Genomic DNA, 24,292 nt, shown 5'->3' on the forward strand with positions numbered 1-24,292 from the left:
GCTGGACCCTTGCAATCCCATCGATGGGGTAGTCTTCATTACTCAATCCCCGAACCTTCATATGTTCGGCCGGCCTCAGAGGGCAGTGTTGAAGGTGCTGGTCATAGAACTTGCGATATATTATGGTCACTTGCGACCCGGTGTCCAATAGGGCCGAGGCGTATATCCCTTCTATTACCACGGGCACGATGGCCGCGGGGCCCACTTGACTACAAGCTTCACCGGGTGAGGCGTCCTCACTGGGGCCAGCGTCAGCAGGGGAATCCGGGGTTCCCTGAGGGGTGTTCACCTCAGGCCCGACGGTCTGGGCTCGGCATACCATCGATCGGGCTGTGCTTTGTCGGTCGGGAGGTTTTTCTTCCGGTTGGTCCTCCTTCTCCGGACAATAGTACGAGATGTGGCCCTTCTTCCCGCAGTTGTAGCAAGATACCTCACGGCGGTCCGGACGACCCTTATACGTGGATGAGGACCGCTCAGAACTACGACTTTCCCGAACAGACGACTTGGGGGTCGTTTCCTCCTCTGGTGTGGAAGGTTTCTTACTCTTTGGGGCCGAGGGGGCCACAGGGTCATTCTTGGGGGTAGTTTTGGATTTCTTTGATTCATGGAAATGGCGCTGCACTTCATGGTCTCTTATGTAATCCATTAGTTCCCCGTATTTAGGGGATACGGCCGCAATCGGGGCGGCCCGCATCATTATAGCTATGTTGTGGTCAGGCAACGACCCCTTGAGTAGCTGTTTGAACCGGTATCGGTCCGCTTCGGCCGCGGAAATGATATGCTTGTCCAGGAGGGTGCCCAGGGACAGCTGTAGGTCACAAACGAAGGCAGATAAATCTTGTCCTTCACGTTGTCGGAGGGCTTTGAATTGAGCCAGTAGCTCATCTTCGTCGTCTTTTCTGGCAAAGGATTTAATTAGCATTTCCACTAGTTCCTGGGCAGTAACTTCTCCTTCCACGCTCCGGTGCGCTCGCACTAACCGAGCGGCGGGGCCTCGGAGGCACTCGACCAGTCTTTGTCTCTTGCTGGCTTCAGAACACGACCACTCCTCTATGATTTGAAGCGTATGGTCCCTCCATGCCTCGATCCCCTCTTCTCCCGTGGGCGTCGGCAAAATCCCAGAGAAAGCCTTGAGTTTCCGGTAGTTCTGTGCTTGCGTCGAAATGGTTACAGCTTCTGCTAGTTGGGAGACTATCGTGTTCACGTCAAGATTCCCACTAAGGGCCCGACTACTGTTCCCCGCTCCTATGCTAGGCATGGTTGGGGTCCCGCCAGACCGTTGATCAGGGTTGGGTGGGATGAGCGGGCTCCTTGCCCAGCTGGCGGTACCTCCTAATCCGCTTGGGGTGAAAGAGACCCTAGGGGGGTCCACTCGGTGAGGCGTACTGGTCACTCGTTGGCTCGGGTGTAATCCAGTACTAGTGGACGCTTCTTCAGGAGATTGAGAGTCAGCATAGATCATGCGGCAGTCCTCTGCGGAGGGCCCGGGTAGGTTTAATACATGGGGGGCCGTTTCTAAGCATATGTCACTCATGGTGTACAGGAGACAGGTGATCCCCCGGCCAGCAATATCCAGTTTATAGTCTATCACCCGGGCGGTGGCCAACCCCGGGCAACTTCTTACTTGCGTGCGCACTGTAGATAAGTCTGTATCCATTGCTACCCCGGTCACTGCAACCGCGCGTCTTGGGGATACTTGGTGCGCTAAGGCCCAGGCATGGACATCCTGCGGTGACGGCACGGACATGATAAAAATATGAATCGGGCAATTTTAGAAAAAAAATTGGAACAGGGCACCCCAGGACTGGATCTCAGCAGCGCCTCCAAATGTAACGGGTATTCCCCCAACCACTCGCAGATAATACTGTGGAAGTGTAGGAACATGCAAGGTTACTCAGGTGTGGTGCATTACCTGTTGGCTCACAGGAGGGCTGAGCTTCCGCCACGGGGAACTTGGGGTACATACATCTTATACATCTCTAGGTGCAATGCCTCCACCTGGGAGGGATCCCAACGGAGTGGGAGGAGGCCCTCACAGGAAACAACCACACAAAGCGAACGAATGTAAAACAGGACTGGCTTTACTGCATAACCAACTATATATATATCAACACAACAATCATGCGCCACAGCGGACGCTAACCACTCTGGGCGTCACGGCGGACGCTACCACCTGGGCGTCACGGCGGACGCTAATCACACTAGGCGTCACGGCGAACGCTAATCACACTAGGCGTCACGGCAGACGCTACCACCTCTGGCGTCACGGCGGACGCTAATCTCCCATAGAGTGATCCCACCCTGTGTCCAGTAACCCCCACCCAAATGTCTCGCACCCCCAAAGTCAAATACCACTGTGCATGTGTATGTGTGACTGCGCAGCCACTATGTCTGGTGATAGGCCTGGTTGGTGCACGTGAGTTGCAGGTTACCTGCCCGGGCTCCAGCCACGGGTACCGCGATATCACCGGAGATCCGCCCGATCCGACATTGTCCTCCACACCGCGTTGGGTGAATTCCAGCGCGGATAATATCACCTTAGTCCCAGGGTCTTTGAAGGTGTTCTGAGCCCAGAACCCACCTCGCAGGGCCGCACGGCTTTAGCACTGTGTCCCTGACTAAGCTACCAATAAATGGGTCAGTATCCCTATCTAGGGCCTGTCCCTATACTCCACAAGCTATTAAGTGGCTCAGGACCTAACTGGGGGCCTGGGGGCTGCTGGCCTAATGCAGAGGGTCACTGACCCCTGCATCCACCTCTTACCCCTAGCTGGTCCGGATCCTGACTGCCTGTGTCACTGCAAAACCCCGCGAAAAGTATCTCTCCTTTCCCGGGCAAATCCCTCAGCCCTATTGGCTCCCTGGCGTCAGGTGTCTCTGCCCCTATGCACCCTGGGGGCTGGCCGCCTATCCTCGCGCATGCGCGAGCTATCTGGGGCCTCCCGCGCTAGCTGGCCTCCTGCGCATGCGCGAGCTGACTGTCATGGCGGCGCCCTGCTCCACTAGCCGCCGGGCCGGTGGCAACGCGATCGCGGCCTTAGCGACGGCTCGATCGCGTCCCCGGCAACCGGCCTGCTCGCCGCTCGCGTCCCCGGCAACCGCCCGACCGCTTCCCTAGCAACCGGCCGCAATACAACCACGCGCGCAACGGGGAAGGAGGGGGTGAGTGCGCGAGGGGGACAAAGGAGGGGGCGAGTGCGCGAGGGGGACCTGGCTACATATATATATTACACAAGAACTACCGCATGCACACCAATAGTATAACAAAACCCAAAAACTGGCATATAATTCCAAACAATATCACGGAAGCCAGCGGTGCTCCAGGGTAGAAGAGTCATCTAAAGCAACAAAAAATAATCCCTTGCGGAGCACACAGGTGTAACAAAGTATGAATAACAAAATGTATTGATATATAAAAACAGGGGAGAAAGTTTAAAAAGTGGTGGGGGGACTCTTCACTGCTGTCTCGGGACAAAAGCAAAAGTGCATAGGTACACGCAAATGTGACTGGAAAAATGACCCAACTCAAACGAAAAGATATAATGAGAGTGGTACATAAGCAAATACAACTAACAGCTGGAACTGTATCCTGATGTTTCTTGCTGTTGTAACCCATATACCCCCCCCCCCCAATCGCAGATTCTACTGTGTGGGTGCAGGAACATCTATTGTTACTCGGTGTGGTGCATAACTGTTGGCTCACAGGAGTGCTGAGCTTCCGCCACGGGGAAACCTGGGGCAATTACACTAGGGATAATACTTACAATAACAAACGATGCAGCGCCTCCACCTGCGATGGCTCCCACCAGAGGGGGAGTGGTTCCTCGCAGGACAATCTCAATAAACACATACACAGTGATTATACTAACGAATACTTTACTAACATGTAATACCATACACATGCATAACATAACCTGTGTCCCTCTCTAGAGGAGACACCTACCGCGTCACGCAGGACGCTTCCCCAACACTAAGTGAGCCCACCCAGTGTCCAGAGAAACCCCACCCAATGTCCCACACTCTTGCAGAGAGTCAATGGGTGACTGCGCAGTCACAGTTTAAACTAAGGGCCCGGTGGTGCACATATGATTTGATAATACCTGCCGAGCACTCCGATGCTCGGGTCAGCAATACTTCGCAAAGGATCAGTCGGGCGATGCCTCCTTCTGATTCTCCTTGCACGTGGACTGCTAGAGTGGTCCCACTCTGGAACAGTCTCTGTGTGGACCCCAACGTGGGTCCAACCGCTTCACGGGAACAGCACTCCTCACTGTGTCCCTATCTTCCTAAGGGGCACGTGCTACACTATAGGCCGTCCCTATAGTGCAGCAACCTGTGGTGGCTTGGGAAACTCCTATGGGCCTAAAGGGTTTGAGGACCTGTCCCACTCCCCTAACTACCCACGTCCCTACAGCCTCACTAATGCTGACAGCCACCGTGCTGTCAACTAGGTGCCTGCCTGCCAGACCTCCCAGCACTGACCGCTGTGACTCTGACAAGGCAGCACTCCAAACTAAGGGCAGCGTCCCTATCTTGGGCCTCCCTAAGCAATTATCCCACTACCTTGGGGGGTTGGAGCCTATCTGGGGTGCGGGTACCTATAGGGCCGCAGGAGCTGTACTCGCTCCCCGCGCCCTGCCTTCCCTCAGCAGATCCCTGCCCCAACTATAACTCCTGAATGACAGGGTCTCTCTCTCTAGAGTAGTCCCTGACAGCACTCTCTCTATCTCAGAGTACTAAACTACCTCAGTCCCAGGGGGTGCTGGCCTAGTACAGCGAGTCCTGAACTCCTGTACCCTACCTCCTTCCTTGGGCTGCTCCGGTCTCTCACTGCTCTGCCTCTGACTCCCGTTTCTCTCTGACTGCTGTCTCCTGTAAGCCCGCCAAATTTATCTATTTCTCCTGGGCTCCCTAAGCCCTATTGGCTCCCTGGTGTCACGTGGGATGCGCAAAGGCTCTTGGGATATGTAGTCCCAGCTCAGAGCCTTCCCTGGTAGGCTAGGGGTTCGCGGGCTTTCTCCCCCCTGCCCTGCGCATGCGCAAGCTTTCCCGCGCTGCCTCCATCTTCCCTGAGCTGTCCCTACTTTCGCGCGAGCTATCCCTGTCTCTGGGGCTCTCCCTACACTATCGGGGCCCTGCGCATGCGCAACCCGCAGCGCAATGGCGGCGCCCTGCTTCAGCGGCCGCCGGGACCTTAGAGACGCAATCGCGGCCTTAGCAATGGCCCGATCGCGTCCCCGGCAACCGGCCACAGGCAGGAGAAGCCGCGCTGCTCCCTGCTCCAGCCCCCACCCTTGGAAGCAGCCGTCGGGTTTTTCGGCACCCGCGCTCGAGCTGCTCCAGGGGAGGGGGGTCTCCGGGAGCCACGGGAGCTCCAGGCTATATTCTCCCCCTGTTGGAACTCCAACGTCCTCGCTTGGATAGCAGATGTAATCATGCACAAACATTACATAACGAAAATGCAGTACACAGAATACACAACACATGTCGACCTTACACTTCAGGTTACCTTGCACTTCACACCCATAACCCGAAGCGTGCTGAGACCATTTGTGGGGTGCCCCTAACAGATCATGTGGGGGTACCTCACTTTTGCGTCCGTGAGCCTCCCCCAGAAAAATTTCTTGGAGAGCACACTCTGGAGTGTCAGTTACTGGCTCTTCGCTACTTCCTCCCCCTGGTGGAAGGAGCAGCATAACGTCTTTTAAACAGGTCTTTACCCGGTCATCCGCGGTTTGGATGCGGTAGACCAGGAGGCCAGGACCCTTCCCGCGGTCCACTACCTGGTGGATGGAGCGTTCTTTTGGGCTCCAAGGAGAAAATTTTTATTATATAGTCCTTGTCTCTATGGGCCGGTGAGACTTCCACTGGGAAGCGAAAACTGAACAACGTCTCTGTCATCAAAGTCTCGGGTTCACACGGAAGGGGGTAAAGGGTTGATACCTTACCCTTGCGGTGATTCCCAGTGGCCAACAGGTCCTCGGGGACGCTGTCAGTTCCCACCTCGGCTGTCTCGGGACCTGTCCACAACACTTCTGGGACAGTCCACTCACTGGCTTGGAACTCGGGAGCGTTGGATCCCAGTCCTGGGACCATTTGGGTTGGAGCGCACGAGCTCATACTCTGCTCAGGAGCCGTGACTCTGGCCCTTTTCACGGCCACCTCCATCGGAGCCTGTGGGGAGCAAGGGGGTTCCCTACCACTCTGCTGGCTGGCGATGGGCTGCTCTTCGTCTGGAATGATCAGCGGAAGATACTGGTCCACTCTCACCACTGGACAGCTACCTTCTAATGAGGACACCTCCGCCAGGACGCGATGCAGAGGCGAGCCCTTCACCCGGGCGACCAGACTTAAGGAGCCCTCATGCTCCGCGGTCACCTGGAGGCTCACCCCCGACACCCCTGGGGCAGTCGACTCACCCTTGTCGTCGGTAGATACTGGTCCTTCTTCTAGGACCGATGGTACCTCAGGAACAAGCCGGATAGGCCCTTGTAGGGCACACGGGCCCACAGCAGGGTCCGCAACATTGGGATACACCCCCTCTGTATCACCACTGGGGTGGTTCGCCGGTAGGCGCATCGCCACCGATGGGACTTCGACCTCGTCCACTGGCAACATCACGATCGGATCCCCCGCCGGTGAGCCACTGAGTTCTTCTGCGATACAACCAGTGGGTATTGGTACGAGACAATCTCGCTCTGTTACCTCCACTGCTGTCGCACTCTTCTCCGCCAACGTGTTGCTCGGCTCCGTGACTGGCTGATCTGGGTTCTGTGGTTCCTGCTCAGGAACCGGCCAAGTTTCTACAACTTCATATTTCTCCATCTCCTCCACTAGCCTTCTGCAGGAAAAGGGGTCACCCCGCATCCAGGAGGACCGCATCCTGACCACAACAGGATGGTCAGGTATTGCTCCTCTCAGGAATTGGTCACAACAGTACACCTCCACATCGGTTGCCTTAATACAATCCCTTTTTTTCATTTCCTGTAAGACTATCGCAATCCGCATGAGGAACTCAGATAGCTCCTCTCCGTCTTTCTGACAAAGGCCGTAGTAACGCTTCATTAATTGTCCCTTGTCCTCTTCTGGTTCGGCAGGCTGGGGTACAATAGGCTTCAATAGCCGCATACCGCAGCATTCACAGTGGGACCACCATGTCAATGTCTCTCTAGAACAGCCGCACGTGGGGCTAAAACACTGTATACCCATTTCTCCTTCCACCTCGATGGTCCTGAAGTCGAGGGGTCCCCGAGCCACGTTGGCTCCCTGAGCGTGGGTTTCTTGCAGGCAGGAGCACATGAAGAGAAGAGAATCTACTCCGGGTGCGCGCCAGGCCACATACACACTAGGGTGTATCCCCTGACAGTCTATCTCGTCTCCCTCATACATCATCTCATCCTCAGAGGAAGGATAATCGGGTTCCACATCAATGTCTTCCTCCCCTACCTCTGATGGTTCTGTAGACTGCGGCAACTCGGGGCGAAGGAATTGTACCCCACAGTCACTACACCGGGGTCCCCAGGTCCATTCACAACCTGGGAAATCACAGTCGGGACACGGGCATTTAAGACAAGGCTTCCCTTCCACTTCTATCGATACAACCCCGGCTGGTAAAGCAAGGGGATGCAATTTAGCACCAACAGGCAGATCCCATTCATTTTGTAAGCAGGGACACACCAGAACGATTATGTCAATTCCTTTTAATCGCCACTCGCCGTACCACGGAGGGTGTGGCATGCTGCATCCGTTACTGCCCATAGGGTGAACAACCGTGGCTGATAGCTGCTCAAGGCACCTTCTCTCTATGATGGATTCTAGAGGAGGGGCGCTTTCTACACGGGGGTGGGTCTGGCTCTGCACTGACTCACTCGCATTGCAGGGGCGGGGCTTAGGGTTTCCCGCCAGTCCCGGACAGGTTTCTGCAATACTTTCCTGTGCCGGCGTGCAGTCAGCGGCACGTGCGCTCTCCTGTTTTGGCAATTCAGGGTACACTATAGGACAGTCTGAACCGACCGAATCTTCCAACCAGAAGCTGGACGGACCCAGGCCTTCAGTTATTTCTTGCCCACAACTCACTAACATGGAACAATACTTTGCGTCCTCTAAGTGTAAATCTACCACGGCTATGGGGGCAGCCCCCCGGAGATAAGGGTTTTGTCCCAGGGCCACTCGTATCTCTGGGGATCGAACGTCTATAGGGACACGGCACACCGCAAGCGTGTGGAGCGGTGGCACTCCCAACTTCATGGCCCAGTCGTGGACCTCGTGTCCGGACTTCACAACCATGATGACAAAAATAGGACTTGAACAGATTGGAAAAAAAAAAAACACAGGGTACCCCAGGTCGTATCTCAGCAGCGCCTCCAAATGTAACCCATATATCCCCCCTCAATCGCAGATTCTACTGTGTGGGTGCAGGAACATCTATTGTTACTCGGTGTGGTGCATACCTGTTGGCTCACAGGAGGGCTGAGCTTCCGCCACGGGGAAACCTGGGGCAATTACACTAGGGATAATACTTACAATAACAAACGATGCAGCGCCTCCACCTGCGATGGCTCCCACCAGAGGGGGAGTGGTTCCTCGCAGGACAATCTCAATAAACACATACACAGTGATTATACTAACGAATACTTTACTAACATGTAATACCATACACATGCATAACATAAAAAACAAAAGAACAAGGCGCACAACGCACATAGTGTATTAAAGTATAAAATGTGACTTTATGGTTAAAAGTAAATAGTTCTGCGTACATCAAGTGAGATAAAACAAGCAGTTGGTATATAGGTTTACCACACCAGGAGATGACACTGTGCGACACCCTCGAATGGATCTCAGCATGCAATGGGTCTGGAGTCGTCTCATCTGTCCCTTACAGCGTCCTCCATTTAGGGATGGTAGGTGGATGAGTCCCTTGTGTGGAAAGCCCCACAGCACACAGCTCACAGGGTGGTGAAGAAGCCGCAGGAGTCAGCGTTCGTGGATCACTGCACCGTTTGCCGCCACTCCTCGTTCTGCGCTCGGCGATGACGTCACGAGTCGCTCCTCCACTTCCGCAATGCCTCTCGTGGAACGCACAGCGTGCGTGTCAGTCCAGTACTGTTCAGCAGCGGGGAGGAATATAGCGCTAGGCAGGCGGCTTACAGATAGTGTCCAAAATCACATAAGAATGGGGGAGAAGAGAGGTGTCTATGCTCTTCTCCCCCATTCTTATGTGATTTTGGACACTATCTGTAAGCCGCCTGCCTAGCGCTATATTCCTCCCCGCTGCTGAACAGTACTGGACTGACACGCACGCTGTGCGTTCCACGAGAGGCATTGCGGAAGTGGAGGAGCGACTCGTGACGTCATCGCCGAGCGCAGAACGAGGAGTGGCGGCAAACGGTGCAGTGATCCACGAACGCTGACTCCTGCGGCTTCTTCACCACCCTGTGAGCTGTGTGCTGTGGGGCTTTCCACACAAGGGACTCATCCACCTACCATCCCTAAATGGAGGACACTGTAAGGGACAGATGAGACGACTCCAGACCCATTGCATGCTGAGATCCATTCGAGGGTGTCGCACAGTGTCATCTCCTGGTGTGGTAAACCTATATACCAACTGCTTGTTTTATCTCACTTGATGGACGCAGAACTATTTACTTTTAACCATAAAGTCACATTTTATACTTTAATACACTATGGGCCTCATGCAGTAAGCGTTGATAAGGGAAATATGGCCATGTTATAGCCAAAATTGGGTTTGAGATTCAGTAAGCGCCGATAAGTGCTTCATATCGCCAGGTTTCGGAGCCGATAATTTGGTTATGGCCAGTCGCCTGCCGATAAGCCTGTTTTCGACACTGATCGCCACTTTTTTAAATCGGCTGGATTCAACAAAAAAAAACAGCTTATCGGGGCTGATCGGCACTACGAAATTGAGATGTTATGGCCGATTTCTCCCGCCAACTAAAGTTGGCAGTTTGGACGGGAGAACGATCGCTAAGGCTGCCGGAACGGCACTTAGAAAAAAAACATCTTCTGTACATCAATGGAAGTCAATGGAGCGGGGACGTATAACAGTATAGTACTGTTTACGTTTCATTGCTCACAATACAAGGGGGATTTGCATTACAGTGTGGGGGCATTCCCTGCATTGTGTCACAGCTGATGTGTCTTATTTGCATAACATTCGACTTTTACATGTTTGCAGCATTTGCGGGTCACATTACTCATCATGTGATGATGTGGCAAGGGAAAATACTATACTACACTCTTAAAGGAGAACCTCACATCATATCACACATTTTACTCAACTCAGCGACAATTATTTACATGATGTCACACATGTCACACATGTCACTCATACACAGTATATTCATCTTCCTTTACATTACACAATGCTTGTAATGTGACACGCATCTTTAAACGTTCATGTACATCTGTCTTCTCATGTTTACATATACTTTTGGGTCCTCCCTATTTTCATGACGTCACTTATTGGACGCTCAATCACATTGCATGTTTACATTGTAACCGTTGCATTACAAGCACTTCAACCTAACTTATACACACATGTACAGTAATTCAGCATTGGGACACCTTGTAAACTCATTCTATACCAACTATCCTCCTTACACAAATGCATGCATATGCACACGACTATTCATTGTTGCCAACATGTCACAATAACATGGATAATTACACATGTTACACAAAACTTTTCCCACGTCAATCTCAGCCTTTTTGTCTCATTACATGACTGACTCTTGCGTTCACAAGTGTTACATGCATTGCACATGCAACTATTTATTTGCAAGCAATCTTTGTACAAAGCTTCACGTCACATCATTGCCAAATATCATCATTCCCTGCAGAATACACACAACAAATACTTAGAACAACAAGTGCACACAGCTTGCCACAGAAGTACTTTATTATGTTAATGTAACACCTTGCATTTTACTATGTCACCTGACATCATCACATACCTATTTAAAGGACGCACATTACCTGCTCATTCACAGCTACTCATTTCAAAATGTTGCGAATGTTTAGGAGACGGAGGAACATTCTTTTCTATGACATGCTTGATGATGAAGACAATCATATAGGGCAAGGGAGGGACACACCGAGGGACAGTGACAGTGACGCGGATACGACAGGGACAGGGAGAGGGACAGGCCGAGGGACAGGTAGAGGGACAGGAGATCAGAGGAGAAGACAGAGGAGACAACTTGTGCCTCGTCCGCGTCTGTACAGGGAGAGAACCCTGTTAGATGGGATGAGTGAGGAGGAGATTGTAAGTCGCTATCGTTTGAGTTCAGCAGCAATCTTAGCTCTTTATGAGGAGATAAGGGGGGATTTAGATTTTTTCACAGCCAGAGGTCGTGCAGTCCCTGGGCTTGTGAAAATGCTGTGCTCATTACATTATCTTGCTTCCGCGTCATACCAGACAACTGTGGGCATAGTGGGCGGGGTCTCGCAATCTACATTCTCGCGGGCCTTGACCCAGTTTCTCTATGCACTCAATAGACGCGCTAGGAATTATATTCATTTTCCTACAGAGGCGACAGAGTGGCTGGAAGTCAGGACTGGCTTTTATAATATAGCAGGGATACCATGTGTGCTGGGTGCAATCGATTGCACACATGTTGCTTTGATTGCACCTAGTCAGAGTGAGCATGTGTACCGCAATCGGAAGCACTACCATTCACTCAATGTACAGGTGGTATGTGATGCCACGATGAGGATAATGCATGTGGTACCCAAGTTCCCTGGTTCCAGTCACGATTCCTCTATCCTGAGGAACTCTTCAGTCTTCCATGCGTTCGAAGAGGGACATTTTGAACCTGGTTGGCTGCTGGGTGAGTACATATTTACATGTTCTAACACAAAACACATGTTGATTTAGGAATGTTGGCATTGTACAATTTGATCACTAATGTCAGCTTATGTGTGCTCCATTCATTATAGGTGACTCAGGATACGGAATTAGGCCGTGGCTCTTGACTCCGGTGCTAAACCCTCAAACTGAAGCAGAGGACAGGTACAATGCAGCCCATATATCTACAAGATCTGTTATAGAGAGGACATTTGGCCTACTCAAGACCAGGTTTAGGTGTCTGGACAGAACTGGTGGGGCTCTTCTATACAAGCCTCAAAAAGTGTCTGATATTATCCTTGCCTGTTGCATTTTGCACAATGTTGCACTCAGGCACAATGTACAGTCAGACCTAGCTGAGGCTTTGGTAGACGAGCATCCCACCCATGTAGCTGCTGAAAATGAACAAACAGCCAGTGGTGGCCAGACACGACAGAATCTCATCAATTCATTTTTTTCTTGTAAGTACAAACTCATATGTTCCTAGTACTACTTTTATAGTTTAATCATGTTATATTAACAATAATGTTTCTTTATATAACCTTCTGTTAGGACACAGATGAATATGGGTTGCACACCTTTCTTTTCTCTGCTGTGTGCACAAAGGGATGTGGCACCGGTATGTTATTGTTGCACAGGTTATATAATCCCTCTTCAATTGTACTTTAGTTGTGTGTATGTGAATACAACTTGGGTAACAAAGCAATAATATTTTAGCATTGTGTTATTCCTTATGCTAAGACAAAACACATATTATGCCCATAATCATTCATGCTTCTAGTATGCTTACATACAATGTTATTGGTGCAGTGTAACATGTACATCCATATGATGTGTACACCAGGCTCATTTACATTTTGAATGTCATGAAATATACATGGTGTTGTACATTTAACACCAAATACACACTTTGCTGTGTTGTTTACGGTACTGAAGATGGCATGTCAATGTTTGCAATTTATATATTGTTCCTTTGCATTATAGGTATATCTCCAGTATGACTGATCATGGTATGTATATTTGCTGACATCTCTCATAAGATGTGGCTACCTCAATCTTCCTATAATTATTGGAACTAAAAACCCAACATATTGGTTTAAACACAAATGTTACATATATGTACTTTCTGTATCATGTATATGCATTTAGCTACTCTTGAGCTTTCATGTGCATTGTATTACAAAATGATTACTCACATTTCATCACATTTTATGTATGTTTCCTTATAATTTCCATTAATGTAATATAGAGGTGGTTGGAGAAAAGGGGATAACTGTACTTATTTGTTTACTTACGGGAGCACATTCATCACTAGCATAGACACACTTTTTAAGACAACTGTTTGTGTCTCTATCAATTGGTGTAGGATCCATGTATAACACCGACAAATGATAACACCAGCTTTATTATGGTAGCTTATATCATCATATTGACTATACTATGTATTTCTAAACGATTAATAAACACAGTAAACTATAGTTAGTTAGGTTAATGAAATATACACAGAAACGTACTTCATAACATGATGGTGATGTCATATTCAGAACATCATGCATTGGAGGGGACCATAACATCTGGCCAGTAACATTATTTGCTACAGTCCCAAACCATTTTATCTACATACCCATGTAACAAGAGATTTTAAAAATAAATGGCTACTTGGTTGTAAGTGTCCTTTACATTGGGAGAAGGAGTGGCTCACTGAGTAAAGACACACACTGGCACTGATAGTTTGAAGCAGGGGAGTCTGGTTCAATTCCCGGTGTGGGCTCCTTGTGACCTTGGCCAAGTCACTTTATTTCCCTGTGCCTCATGCGGCAAAAAAACATTTGTACGTTCCACGGGCCAGGGACCTCAGGCTGAAACATGTGTCTGTAAATCGCTGCGTACAACTAGCAGCCCTATACATGAACATGCTCATATTATTATTATTATTGTTACATAGTTTCGACAGTCATACGTTCCATTACATATTAGAATACACAAATGTGTTAGCAGAGTGGGAATGGTTGTTATATATAAAACACACCATGTCATAAAATGTTAGTAGTCATTAAAGAACACTCAATAAAAATTCATGAGGCACTCTTTTGCAACATCATTATGTTAATTAAGTGCTTATGCAATATAGGCATAAGGGTATCACATTTTTAATTGTTTGTTAATAAGCGCTGCAAGCAATATAAAATTAGTTCCATATGTAGTATAGTAGTCGGTGGCTCCTCCTCACAATCATCTCATATAAAGGTAGACTCTTCTGAAATCATACATTGATCCGATTGTATCTTCCCCGACATCTCTGAAATACAGCAAACACATGATGGTCAAAGATGGCACCTTACTAGATATGCATCCGTGACAACGCGTTACGCAGCTCTATATGATTGTGTAGATACACACGTCAGTCACTTATATGTTAGAAGTAAAACTGTTCATCAGTATGTAATGTTTCTTTAAATTTGTAGCAGGCATAACTATGTATAAGAAGTGAACGTTGCCTGTATACTGAAAGATGTGCGCGCACATCTTTGTGTGCGCACGCACTTCACGCTTGGCTCCACTAACTGTTAGCGCATGCGCAAAACAAAGCGTACGTTGTGCGTTCAATACATGTTGAAAATACCAGTAAACATAACATCTTTATTTCAAATACAATGAAGACGAAACTACATTCGTTCTAAACGAGTACATCTGTATTCTTTTTAAACAGACGTGTTTGAACAGAAAGCACGGCCGATAACACAATGCGCAAATGCAATACGTGTGACGTCATGTTAAGCCAGCGTGAAACGCACGCTAACACTCCTCCCACTCAATTAACATTCGGCTAACGCCCAGGGTACGCCTACAAACACTGAGCCGCACGCATCACACACTGCAGTTACCGTTACTATAACAAAACATGACAGCCAATAGGCTTTGAGGCGCGCACGTCGCTTGGGGGCGGGACTTACATCACTAATCCTTTTTAAGGACGCCTTGGCCCATGACAAGGGTCCCACGTCATACGTGGTGGACCCGGTTTTCAATGTTGTAGATGTTGCATGATAACAAAACAGGTATGTGTTAGAGTAATGGTAAAATGTTGCTAATATGTTTAAAGGGATAGGAAAGTACGTATATTTATTCCGTCAGCAATGTGTACTACTCTTTCAGGTCCTACTATATTGTATTAGGAAACAATTTGTTTGTGATCGCTACATGTTATGCAGTCTGCAATGTTACGCTGTATCCACGCATTGAAAGTGAAAATGGTGGTTACAAAAAAAAAAAAAATTTAAACGCAGAGTCAACGCATAACGATTGTTATATTTACCATTCTTCTAGAATTAACTCTTCGCCTGGCTGCAACTGGTCGCTCCAGAAATGCAAGCCATTTTCATCCACGCTTAACCCAACCGCTGAATCCAGTATGGCACATATCTCCTCCAGGATGCGCTCATAGGAATCGCCACTGCTTTCTTCAAATAATTGGTCGGGAGGTAGGTTCATTTCTTCCGGTTCCCATTCCAATGCAATTTCAGCTGAAAGGCTTGGTACATAATCATAGTACTTTTGTTCTTGTACAATGTGGGTTTCAGGAATGGAGGCTGCAGATATTGCAGCACGTATCGATTCAAACGGATCAGTAGTAGCGGATACATTGCTATTGCCATTAGGAATAAATATGCCTTTCACGACAATATAAGTGCCGTCTTTCAGGATAAATTGTTTTTCCGGGGCAATCTTCCAGAAACCATAGGTGTGTTGTAGCTTATCCTGGTCACGTTCAAAAAAGTCATTACTTGATAAAGTGAATCTTATTGAGGAATTAAAATTCCGTGCATGCTTACGGTCTTGGTAATAAGGATATTTTGCTCGAATGAAATCATCGATTTGGCGTGTGCTTGCTTTCTGTCCGCGACTGTTCAAGATGGCTTCACAGATCATGTACTTATACCCTAAAAGGGGATTAATATTGTTAACGAATTCATCAGCCATGTCTGAGTAGCACAAAAGCTGTGTGCAGGTCTGTGTTATTTGCTCATCAAAATGAATGTGCTGAATGGCTAACAAACTCCTGTTTTTCCTTGTCAAGGTCAACAAAACTAACTACTTTGACTCCTTATTTCAAACGCCAATTGGATTTGTTTGTCTAATTGGGTTAACAGTTGTGGTTCGTGATATGGGACTGTGGGAGAAACATTTCTCCTTCTTTTATCTCGTTTGTGAAAAACATCCCTAGACTGTGAATGCGTTCACATAGTGTTTTTTTGAAAACTAACAAAGACCAGTGTGTGAAAATATTTCTTAGCCAGGCATATCAGTAAAAACACACCTGCAAAAAGAAATGTTTTTTCCCCGCTTACATTTCTGTGTGTATGTGAAAGTCTGGTTAACTCCCTGTCTGCATGAGTTTAAATACGTGTGTATATATATATATTTATATATATATATATATATATATATATATATATATATATAAATATATCTCTTATAAAAATATATATATATTTATATATAATATTTTATTTTTTTTTATATTGCAGGAGTACACACAACATTGATGGCATTAAGTATACCTTGTATGAAACCTGAGGAAGGGGGTAGGATGGTTTGAAAAAGTCCATAGCCTGGACGAAACATGTTAGAGTGGTTGCCTGATGTTTGCTGCTAGCGATCAATAAAGTTTTTTTAGACATCCATGCGTTGGCTGCTGAAGTTGCTGTGAACCACGGACCATCCTACCCCCTTCTTCCTGTGTCATCATTTCCGGAGGAGCACGCTGACGCCAGCTACACTAGAGGAGGAAGCCGCTGCAGAATTCCCTGCACCAACAGGGACGGCTTTTTCGTGAGTACTCCTAACCTCCACGCGGTATTTCAGGGAGATTATTGAGGTGGTTAGTGCCGGGCTGTGATTTACTTGGGGGCGCCCCCTAGGGAGGTGTCCCCCTGTACCTCTATCCGGCTTACTATTACCCAACTCCCTGTTCTCAATACCGGAGGCTTATTGTTTCATTAATCATTGCTGGGTCTCTCTTCAATCAAGTTGCCAAAAAGTGTGTGCACTACCTGTTAGCAGCCTCGGTATACTGGGTAATTCCAAATTCTCTTGTATGAAACCTATTTAAATGGTGAGAAACATGATTGAATTAAGTAATAAACATTTGTTTAAGCACAATACTGTTAGAGTCTCATACTTAGGATATTTCTCAAACATTAGGCCTGTATTATTAAAATAGTGTTTTCACAAGGAAGCATGAAGTGTATTAGTTTGTGTATACCAGTTTATATAGTACTATATATATATATATATATATATATATATATATATATATATATATATATATATATACACACATATACATATATATATACACACATATACATATATATATACACACATATACATATATATATACACACACATATACATATATATATACACACATATACATATATATATACACACATATACATATATATATACACACTCACACACTCACACTCACACTCACTCAGTGTGTGTGTGTGTGTGTGTGTGTGTATATATATATTATTATACATTCTGAGATGTTATAGAAACGAACACACAACTGATTAAAGGACAAAATTACAATGGCCAAGCAAGGCAAAGGTAAGTAATAATTTACACATAATCCTGCTGTACACGTACAAGAAAGATGTTTGCACTTACTTAGGTGTTTTAATAATTGCATGTGACTAATATGCATATGCAATTCTTACATCAATTAACACACCCAAATGCAATGTTTTGCTGCAAAGTCAATGGCAGCTTCTCTAAACTTAGCAACTGGCTCCTGGTGGACCATTACTGAACAGACGATTACAACATAAATATTTATAACACAATTAATTATGAGTGTTAACATTTCCAAAACTTCACGTGTACAAGAACATAGTTGAAAGTTTGGAAACAACACAGTCTTCAGCATACATACAATAGTAATTAGATAATCTGAAGTCAACAAAACAAGGCCAAAGACATATTTTCTGAATTATAACATTTATTTTTTTTGTTCCTTTTGCGAGCGAGTAACAGGCCTGCTTGTTGTCTCTTGAATTTTCCTTTTTCTTTTGCCACCAACTTTAGGCACAACAGAGCCACTTTGAGTGGCCTCTGGCACTTCACGGGCAGGGCTTGTGGCCAGTGACTGTTCACCTACGGGGCTTGTGGCCAGTGACTCACCTACAGGGCTTGTGGCCAGTGACTCACCTACAGGGCTTTTGGGCAGTGATTCACCTACAGGGCTTTTGGGCAGCGATTCACCTACAGGGCTTTTGGGCAGCGATTCACCTACAGGGCTTTTGGGCAGCGACTCACCTACAGGGCTTTTGGGTAGTGACTGTTCACGGACAGGGCTTGTGCCCAGTGACACATGTGAGCAAGTTGGTAGACACTGCACAAGTGATGGTTGGTCTGTTTCATGTGTGTCTTGTTTTGTTTTTGTCGCCTCCTTTGTATGTGTCTGCTGCTGAATTTGTACAGATGGCAGCGGTAGGATGTCATCAGGAACCTGCACAGCAATGTCTGCTACTTGACCGGTAACATTTGGGCCTGGTGAATGAATATCAGATGAATGTGGTGAAAACTGACCTGCATGAACAGATCCTGGCTGGGAGGTGTTGAATTGTGGTACATTAGTCATTCTCCAGTAATTAGCTTGTGTTTGCTGAACAACTAATGCTTCGAATGAGGTGTTGATTTTTTGCAACTGTTTAGGCACTTCAATGAAGACTCTGTGGAGATGTGCCAATTGTGATACTGTTTCTTCCTGCAGTCCAATCATCCTTTCCAGCACTGTCATCATGTCTGAATGGCGACGATTTTCTGCGTCCACTATTTTTCCCTCTGAAGCTACAATTGCATCGTATGTGGAAGTTGATGGACGATTTGGCGGTACAACAGTTTCTATTGGCACCTCTTCATGGTCACATGATTGTATTTCAGTCTCTTCTGTGGCGTCATCCTCATCATACTCATCATCCTCATCACCATGATGTTCTAAAAAGAAATGTACACATTATTAAATGGCATGTTAATGTATGCTGTGTTACTATGTAATTGTACTGTGTCCTAAGTAACACCTAACATGTTAGCATACGTTTTATAACCTCATTAAAAACTACCTTGACTTACGAATAATGTTTGGACTCAGTATGAAATATGAATGAATGAAAAGTTGCTCTAAACTCAGAAGTCCTACATGATAATTAACATCACTAACACAATACATGTTGCCTTACACTTAATTTTCACTGACACTAAGTAATCCTATTTAAAGAAGATGTGCAAAACAAATAATGCACATGACAACATAACATATAGAAGAGCACATATTATATGGCCAGCAAATGATACACTCACCTTCTAGTAGTGTTGAGCTGGCTGACCCAGGTGAAGACACTTGTTCCATCTCAGGTGACACATGTCCTCCAGGGGCAACTATATATAACAATAACATAAGTTTTACATTTACATGTGTAAATATTGAACAAACACTTATTGTATGTTCTGTATTTATGATTAACTAACAACATCAGTTCCTTAACCGAAAATGTGTGTGAAAGTGAACATAAATAGTTGTAATAACACTGTACATGCCTGTGTACTTAGAATTTTTGAGTTCCCTAACATACAACATACTATGTTTCTGCAGTAATGCGTGAGGATAAATAGATTAAATGAGTACATAAAAATCATATGTTGTGTAGTGATATCAGTATCATAATGTACATAACTATCATGAGATGACCATTCACAATGGTTATCATGAAGGTGGTCATATTGCAAAAAGTGTTGTTTTTGGTAGAGGATATGTGTGGTACATTAATCGAAGATGTGGCACACCTGAATGTGGCTGTGACTCAACAAGACAACACATGCAGTGTGTGATAATGTGTCTTTCATAGTAGTTCAACTATAGATATGAGTGAACTAATGTGTGACGTACGCTTTGATAAGTAATGAGTTGTTGGGGCATTTAGTAGCTAGAGTTAAGCTTTCAAATGAGTGTGATTAACTTCAGTTGTGCTATTCAGGTTGTAAGAAAGGTATTCCCTTCCCCAAAAAGCCTAATCAGCCACACCTTTCAATGACTTGAAACAGGTGCAAATGGTGTGAACTAAGTTGACCGTGAAATGAGGCTGTAATTAGTGTGTGTGCTGAACCCCACCCCCTCTGTTGAAGTGTATGCTGTGATGAGATATTAATTGCAGCTGCTTTAACACAATGGTAGATGAGCTAAGTAGTCATCTGCAGTGTTTAAGTTATGAAAACAATGACATAACATATGATACGTGTGCCTCATTATGCTGTCTGTATATGACATAAAGCAAAAATGGACCTTTTCATAAGCAACTATAGATGTGTTAGTGCCAGTGATGTTTGTAGGCCGTTACATGCAATTTCTTTGATGCATGCTTAAAATAGGCAGTAATGTCATGTTTGTCGGAGTAAAATCAATAAAATACACAATAATATGATACATATTTCTGTTCTGTACCTGTAGCTACTAATAATTTCTCATGAACATGTGTTACACATGTGTACTACCCTGTTGTTCCCCATCTTCGCCCACCATCAATTGCTTCCACTGCAGCTATGCATTTTGGGAATTCACATGTAAATGAGCACGCAATGGCACGTGCTATATTAGTTACTGCTTTTAGTAGGACTACTACATATATGTCTATTTTGAGATATATATATACAGAATCAGACATATACATATATAGATGCAGGTATGCTTATATTGTGAAGACAGTATAAAAAGCAGTGTAAATATGCAAAATAACTGTAAGCAACGACACGCCTAGTACAGTAATATTTATCACCTGCTGGAAATTGTGACGGATAAATTCCAATGTCACGGTCACCAGCCAAGCCTTCCACGACGACGGTAAGTAATTTTGGCCGAAGCAGCTCCTCCAATGGAGTCAATATGAGACGTTGTGGTGTGGGCCCACCTCCAGTGCCAGTAGCATGCACGCGTTGGTCTTGTATTTTCTTTTTCAATTTGGACCTAATATCATCAAATCTTTTCCGACAATGATACTTGTCCCTGACACTATTCCCACAGGCATTGACACCAATGACTATTGTGTCCCACATTTCTTTTTTGCTTGCTGCACTTGTCCGCCCTTGAAAAACATATAAAAGATATGAGGTAAATTAATAATAATATAAGCACCAGTTTCCTACACTGCTAGCTGTTCCAAGAGATAGCAAACATGCTGTTTTATGTGTAATATGTGCAGCACATGAGCATTCACTACTAAACCTATACATGTAAGCAAGGTTGCATTCATATTGTATGCAGTTCTGGCAAATTGACCGCCTGTGTTTATTTGTCCTTGTAAGGCATGATAAAAAGCTGTGTTTCCACACTAATGAACATAGAAAGATATTGTGTACCCATATTTGCATATGAACAAAACTCAGATGACCTAGGATCACATGTATTTGAATAATAAATGTAAAGTTACACTTACCTACTAAATGTCCATAGAGACTGTCATAGTGCTCCAGAATGCCAGTGACAAGAGCCCTATTTTCCTGGTCATTGAAGCGAGGATTACGTGGCTTCTCCACACGTTTTTTCCGAGCAGGTTTAGGGTCAGAGCTTGGCTGGTGCTGACTGGACTCTCCTTCTTCCAATGGAAGAGTCTCCAAAAGCTGGCCACCAGCAAGCACGCCACCACCAGACACCCCATCAGCAACTGCGCCACCAGCAGCACTCCCAGCACCAGCACTCCCACTCCTAGCACCAGCACTCACACTCCTAGCACCAGCACTCACACTCCTAGCACCAGCACTCACACTCCTAGCACCAGCACTCCCAGCACCAGCACTCCCACTCACAGCAACAGCACTCCCACTCCCAGCACCAGCACTCCCACTCACAGCAACAGCACTCCCACTCCCAACAACAGCACTCCCACTCCCAACAACAGCACTCCCACTCCCAGCAACACCACTCGCAGCACCAGCACTCCCACTCCCAACAACAGCACTCCCACTCCCAGCAACACCACTCGGTGCACCAGCAACATCACTCCCCTGAACAGAACGTTCACTCCGACGCGTACTCCCACGAGTAGCACTCCCACTCCCACCAGCATCACTCTTCCCACGCTTTGCGGGCATACTTCCAGCACTCACAAAAAACAGACAAGAAATGTACAGGCAATCACACGACCCACTTCCACATATAAAACAAGACAAAGATGTAAACAAAACAACAAAGGACAAAGCTCACCCAATACACAACAAGTCTCTCAGTCAATATGCAAATCTTCAATCGCCAGCTCTGTGCGTCTCTCTCTCTCTCTCACTCCCAACAACACAGAGAATGATTAGCAGTACACGTTGCCTTTAAATATGGCGCGCAATCAAAAACATGCTTGTTTCGCCTGATTCAGCAAGATTTGTGATTGTGCAACCTAACAGCACCCCGCCACGCACGCCGATACACCTGTGTGTGATCGGCTCATCATCGTGAGAGTGGGCGGATTTGTTTTCTGGTTGATTTTGAATGTATTCGGCACTTACTGCATACGGAGAGGGAAAAACGCCAATAACATGACTAATCGATAAGCTTGCCGATTTCACATAATCGTCGCTTACTGCATGAGGCCCTATGTGCGTTGTGCGCCTTGTTCTTTTGTTTTTTGTTTAGTTCCTGGGGTGTCGAGCCACCTCCAAGAAAGGCTGCAGACCCACGATTAGTGCCAGATCCACATTTAAGGTCCACAACATTGTTTGTTTAATCACGGTGCACTGTTCACTTGATATTTGTTGTCACTAGTTATTAGCTGCGCACTATCACTCTTTTCCATTGTTATCACATGCATAACATAACCTGTGTCCCTCTCTAGAGGAGACACCTACCGCGTCACGCAGGACGCTTCCCCAACACTAAGTGAGCCCACCCAGTGTCCAGAGAAACCCCACCCAATGTCCCGCACTCTTGCAGAGAGTCAATGGGTGACTGCGCAGTCACAGTTTAAACTAAGGGCCCGGTGGTGCACATATGATTTGATAATACCTGCCGAGCACTCCGATGCTCGGGTCAACAATACTTCGCAAAGGATCAGTCGGGCGATGCCTCCTTCTGATCCTCCTTGCACATGGACCGCTAGAGCGGTCCCACTCTGGAACAGTCTCTGTGTGGACCCCAACGTGGGTCCAACCGCTTCACGGGAACAGCACTCCTCACTGTGTCCCTATCTTCCTAAGGGGCACGTGCTACACTATAGGCCGTCCCTATAGTGCAGCAACCTGTGGTGGCTTGGGAAACTCCTATGGGCCTAAAGGGTTTGAGGACCTGTCCCACTCCCCTAACTACCCACGTCCCTACAGCCTCACTAATGCTGACAGCCACCGTGCTGTCAACTAGGTGCCTGCCTGCCAGACCTCACAGCACTGACCGCTGTGACTCTGACAAGGCAGCACTCCAAACTAAGGGCAGCGTCCCTATCTTGGGCCTCCCTAAGCAATTATCCTACTACCTTGGGGGGTTGGAGCCTATCTGGGGTGCGGGTACCTATAGGGCCGCAGGAGCTGTACTCGCTCCCCGCGCCCTGCTTTCCCTCAGCAGATCCCTGCCCCAACTATAACTCCTGAATGACAGGGTCTCTCTCTCTAGAGTAGTCCCTGACAGCACTCTCTCTATCTCAGAGTACTAAACTACCTCAGTCCCACTGGGTGCTGGCCTAGTACAGCGAGTCCTGAACTCCTGTACCCTACCTCCTTCCTTGGGCTGCTCCGGTCTTTCACTGCTCTGCCTCTGACTCCCGTTTCTCTCTGACTGCTGTCTCCTGTAAGCCCGCCAAATGTATCTATTTCTCCTGGGCTCCCTAAGCCCTATTGGCTCCCTGGTGTCACGTGGGACGCGCAAAGGCTCTTGGGATATGTAGTCCCAGCTCAGAGCCTTCCCTGGTAGGCTAGGGGTTCGCGGGCTTTCTCCCCCCTGCCCTGCGCATGCGCAAGCTTTCCCGCGCTGCCTCCATCTTCCCTGAGCTGTCCCTACTCTCGCGCGAGCTATCCCTGTCTTTGGGGCTCTCCCTACACTATCGGGGCACTGTGCATGCGCAACCCACAGCGCAATGGCGGCGCCCTACTTCAGCGGCCGCCGGGACCTTAGAGACGCGATCGCGGCCTTAGCAACGGCCCGATCGCGTCTCTGGCAACCGGCCGCAGGCAGGAGAAGCCGCGCTGCTCCCTGCTCCAGCCCCCACCCTTGGAAGCAGCCGTCGGGTTTTTCGGCACCCGCGCTCGAGCTGCTCCAGGGGAGGGGGGTCTCCGGGAGCCACGGGAGCTCCAGGCTATATTGTATAGAAATAAAGGTGTATAAGAGCACAACATACAGGTAAGTGGGCCCACAAAAACACTGTGTGAAGACCATGGACATAAAGT

The 24,292-nt window shown here is 47.2% G+C and overlaps 2 protein-coding genes and 2 long non-coding RNA genes across 5 annotated transcripts in view; 2 read left to right on the forward strand and 2 right to left on the reverse strand.

Moving 5' to 3' along the window:
* The window catches only part of LOC142466732 (uncharacterized), a 73,868-nt gene that overhangs the window by 15,418 nt on the left and 34,158 nt on the right, over positions 1-24,292 (reverse strand). The gene's annotated exons all lie outside the window — the stretch shown is intronic.
* Positions 11,121-12,492, forward strand: LOC142466981 (uncharacterized). Its single transcript, XR_012788292.1, has 3 exons — positions 11,121-11,852; positions 11,962-12,330; positions 12,422-12,492. It is a non-coding gene; the product is annotated as an uncharacterized LOC142466981 (long non-coding RNA).
* On the forward strand, positions 12,736-16,445 carry LOC142466982 (uncharacterized). Its single transcript, XR_012788293.1, has 3 exons — positions 12,736-12,879; positions 15,197-15,351; positions 16,399-16,445. It is a non-coding gene; the product is annotated as an uncharacterized LOC142466982 (long non-coding RNA).
* LOC142466983 (uncharacterized) lies at positions 17,815-19,308 on the reverse strand. Its single transcript, XM_075572623.1, has 2 exons — positions 19,241-19,308; positions 17,815-18,877 (listed from the first exon to the last, which is right to left on the reverse strand). Exons 1-2 carry the CDS (start codon positions 19,287-19,289, stop codon positions 17,880-17,882), a joined length of 1,047 nt encoding a protein of 348 aa, XP_075428738.1. The 5' UTR covers positions 19,290-19,308; the 3' UTR covers positions 17,815-17,879.

This window comes from Ascaphus truei, chromosome 15, assembly GCF_040206685.1.
Source record: "Ascaphus truei isolate aAscTru1 chromosome 15, aAscTru1.hap1, whole genome shotgun sequence".
In the NCBI taxonomy this organism is placed as follows: domain Eukaryota; kingdom Metazoa; phylum Chordata; class Amphibia; order Anura; family Ascaphidae; genus Ascaphus; species Ascaphus truei.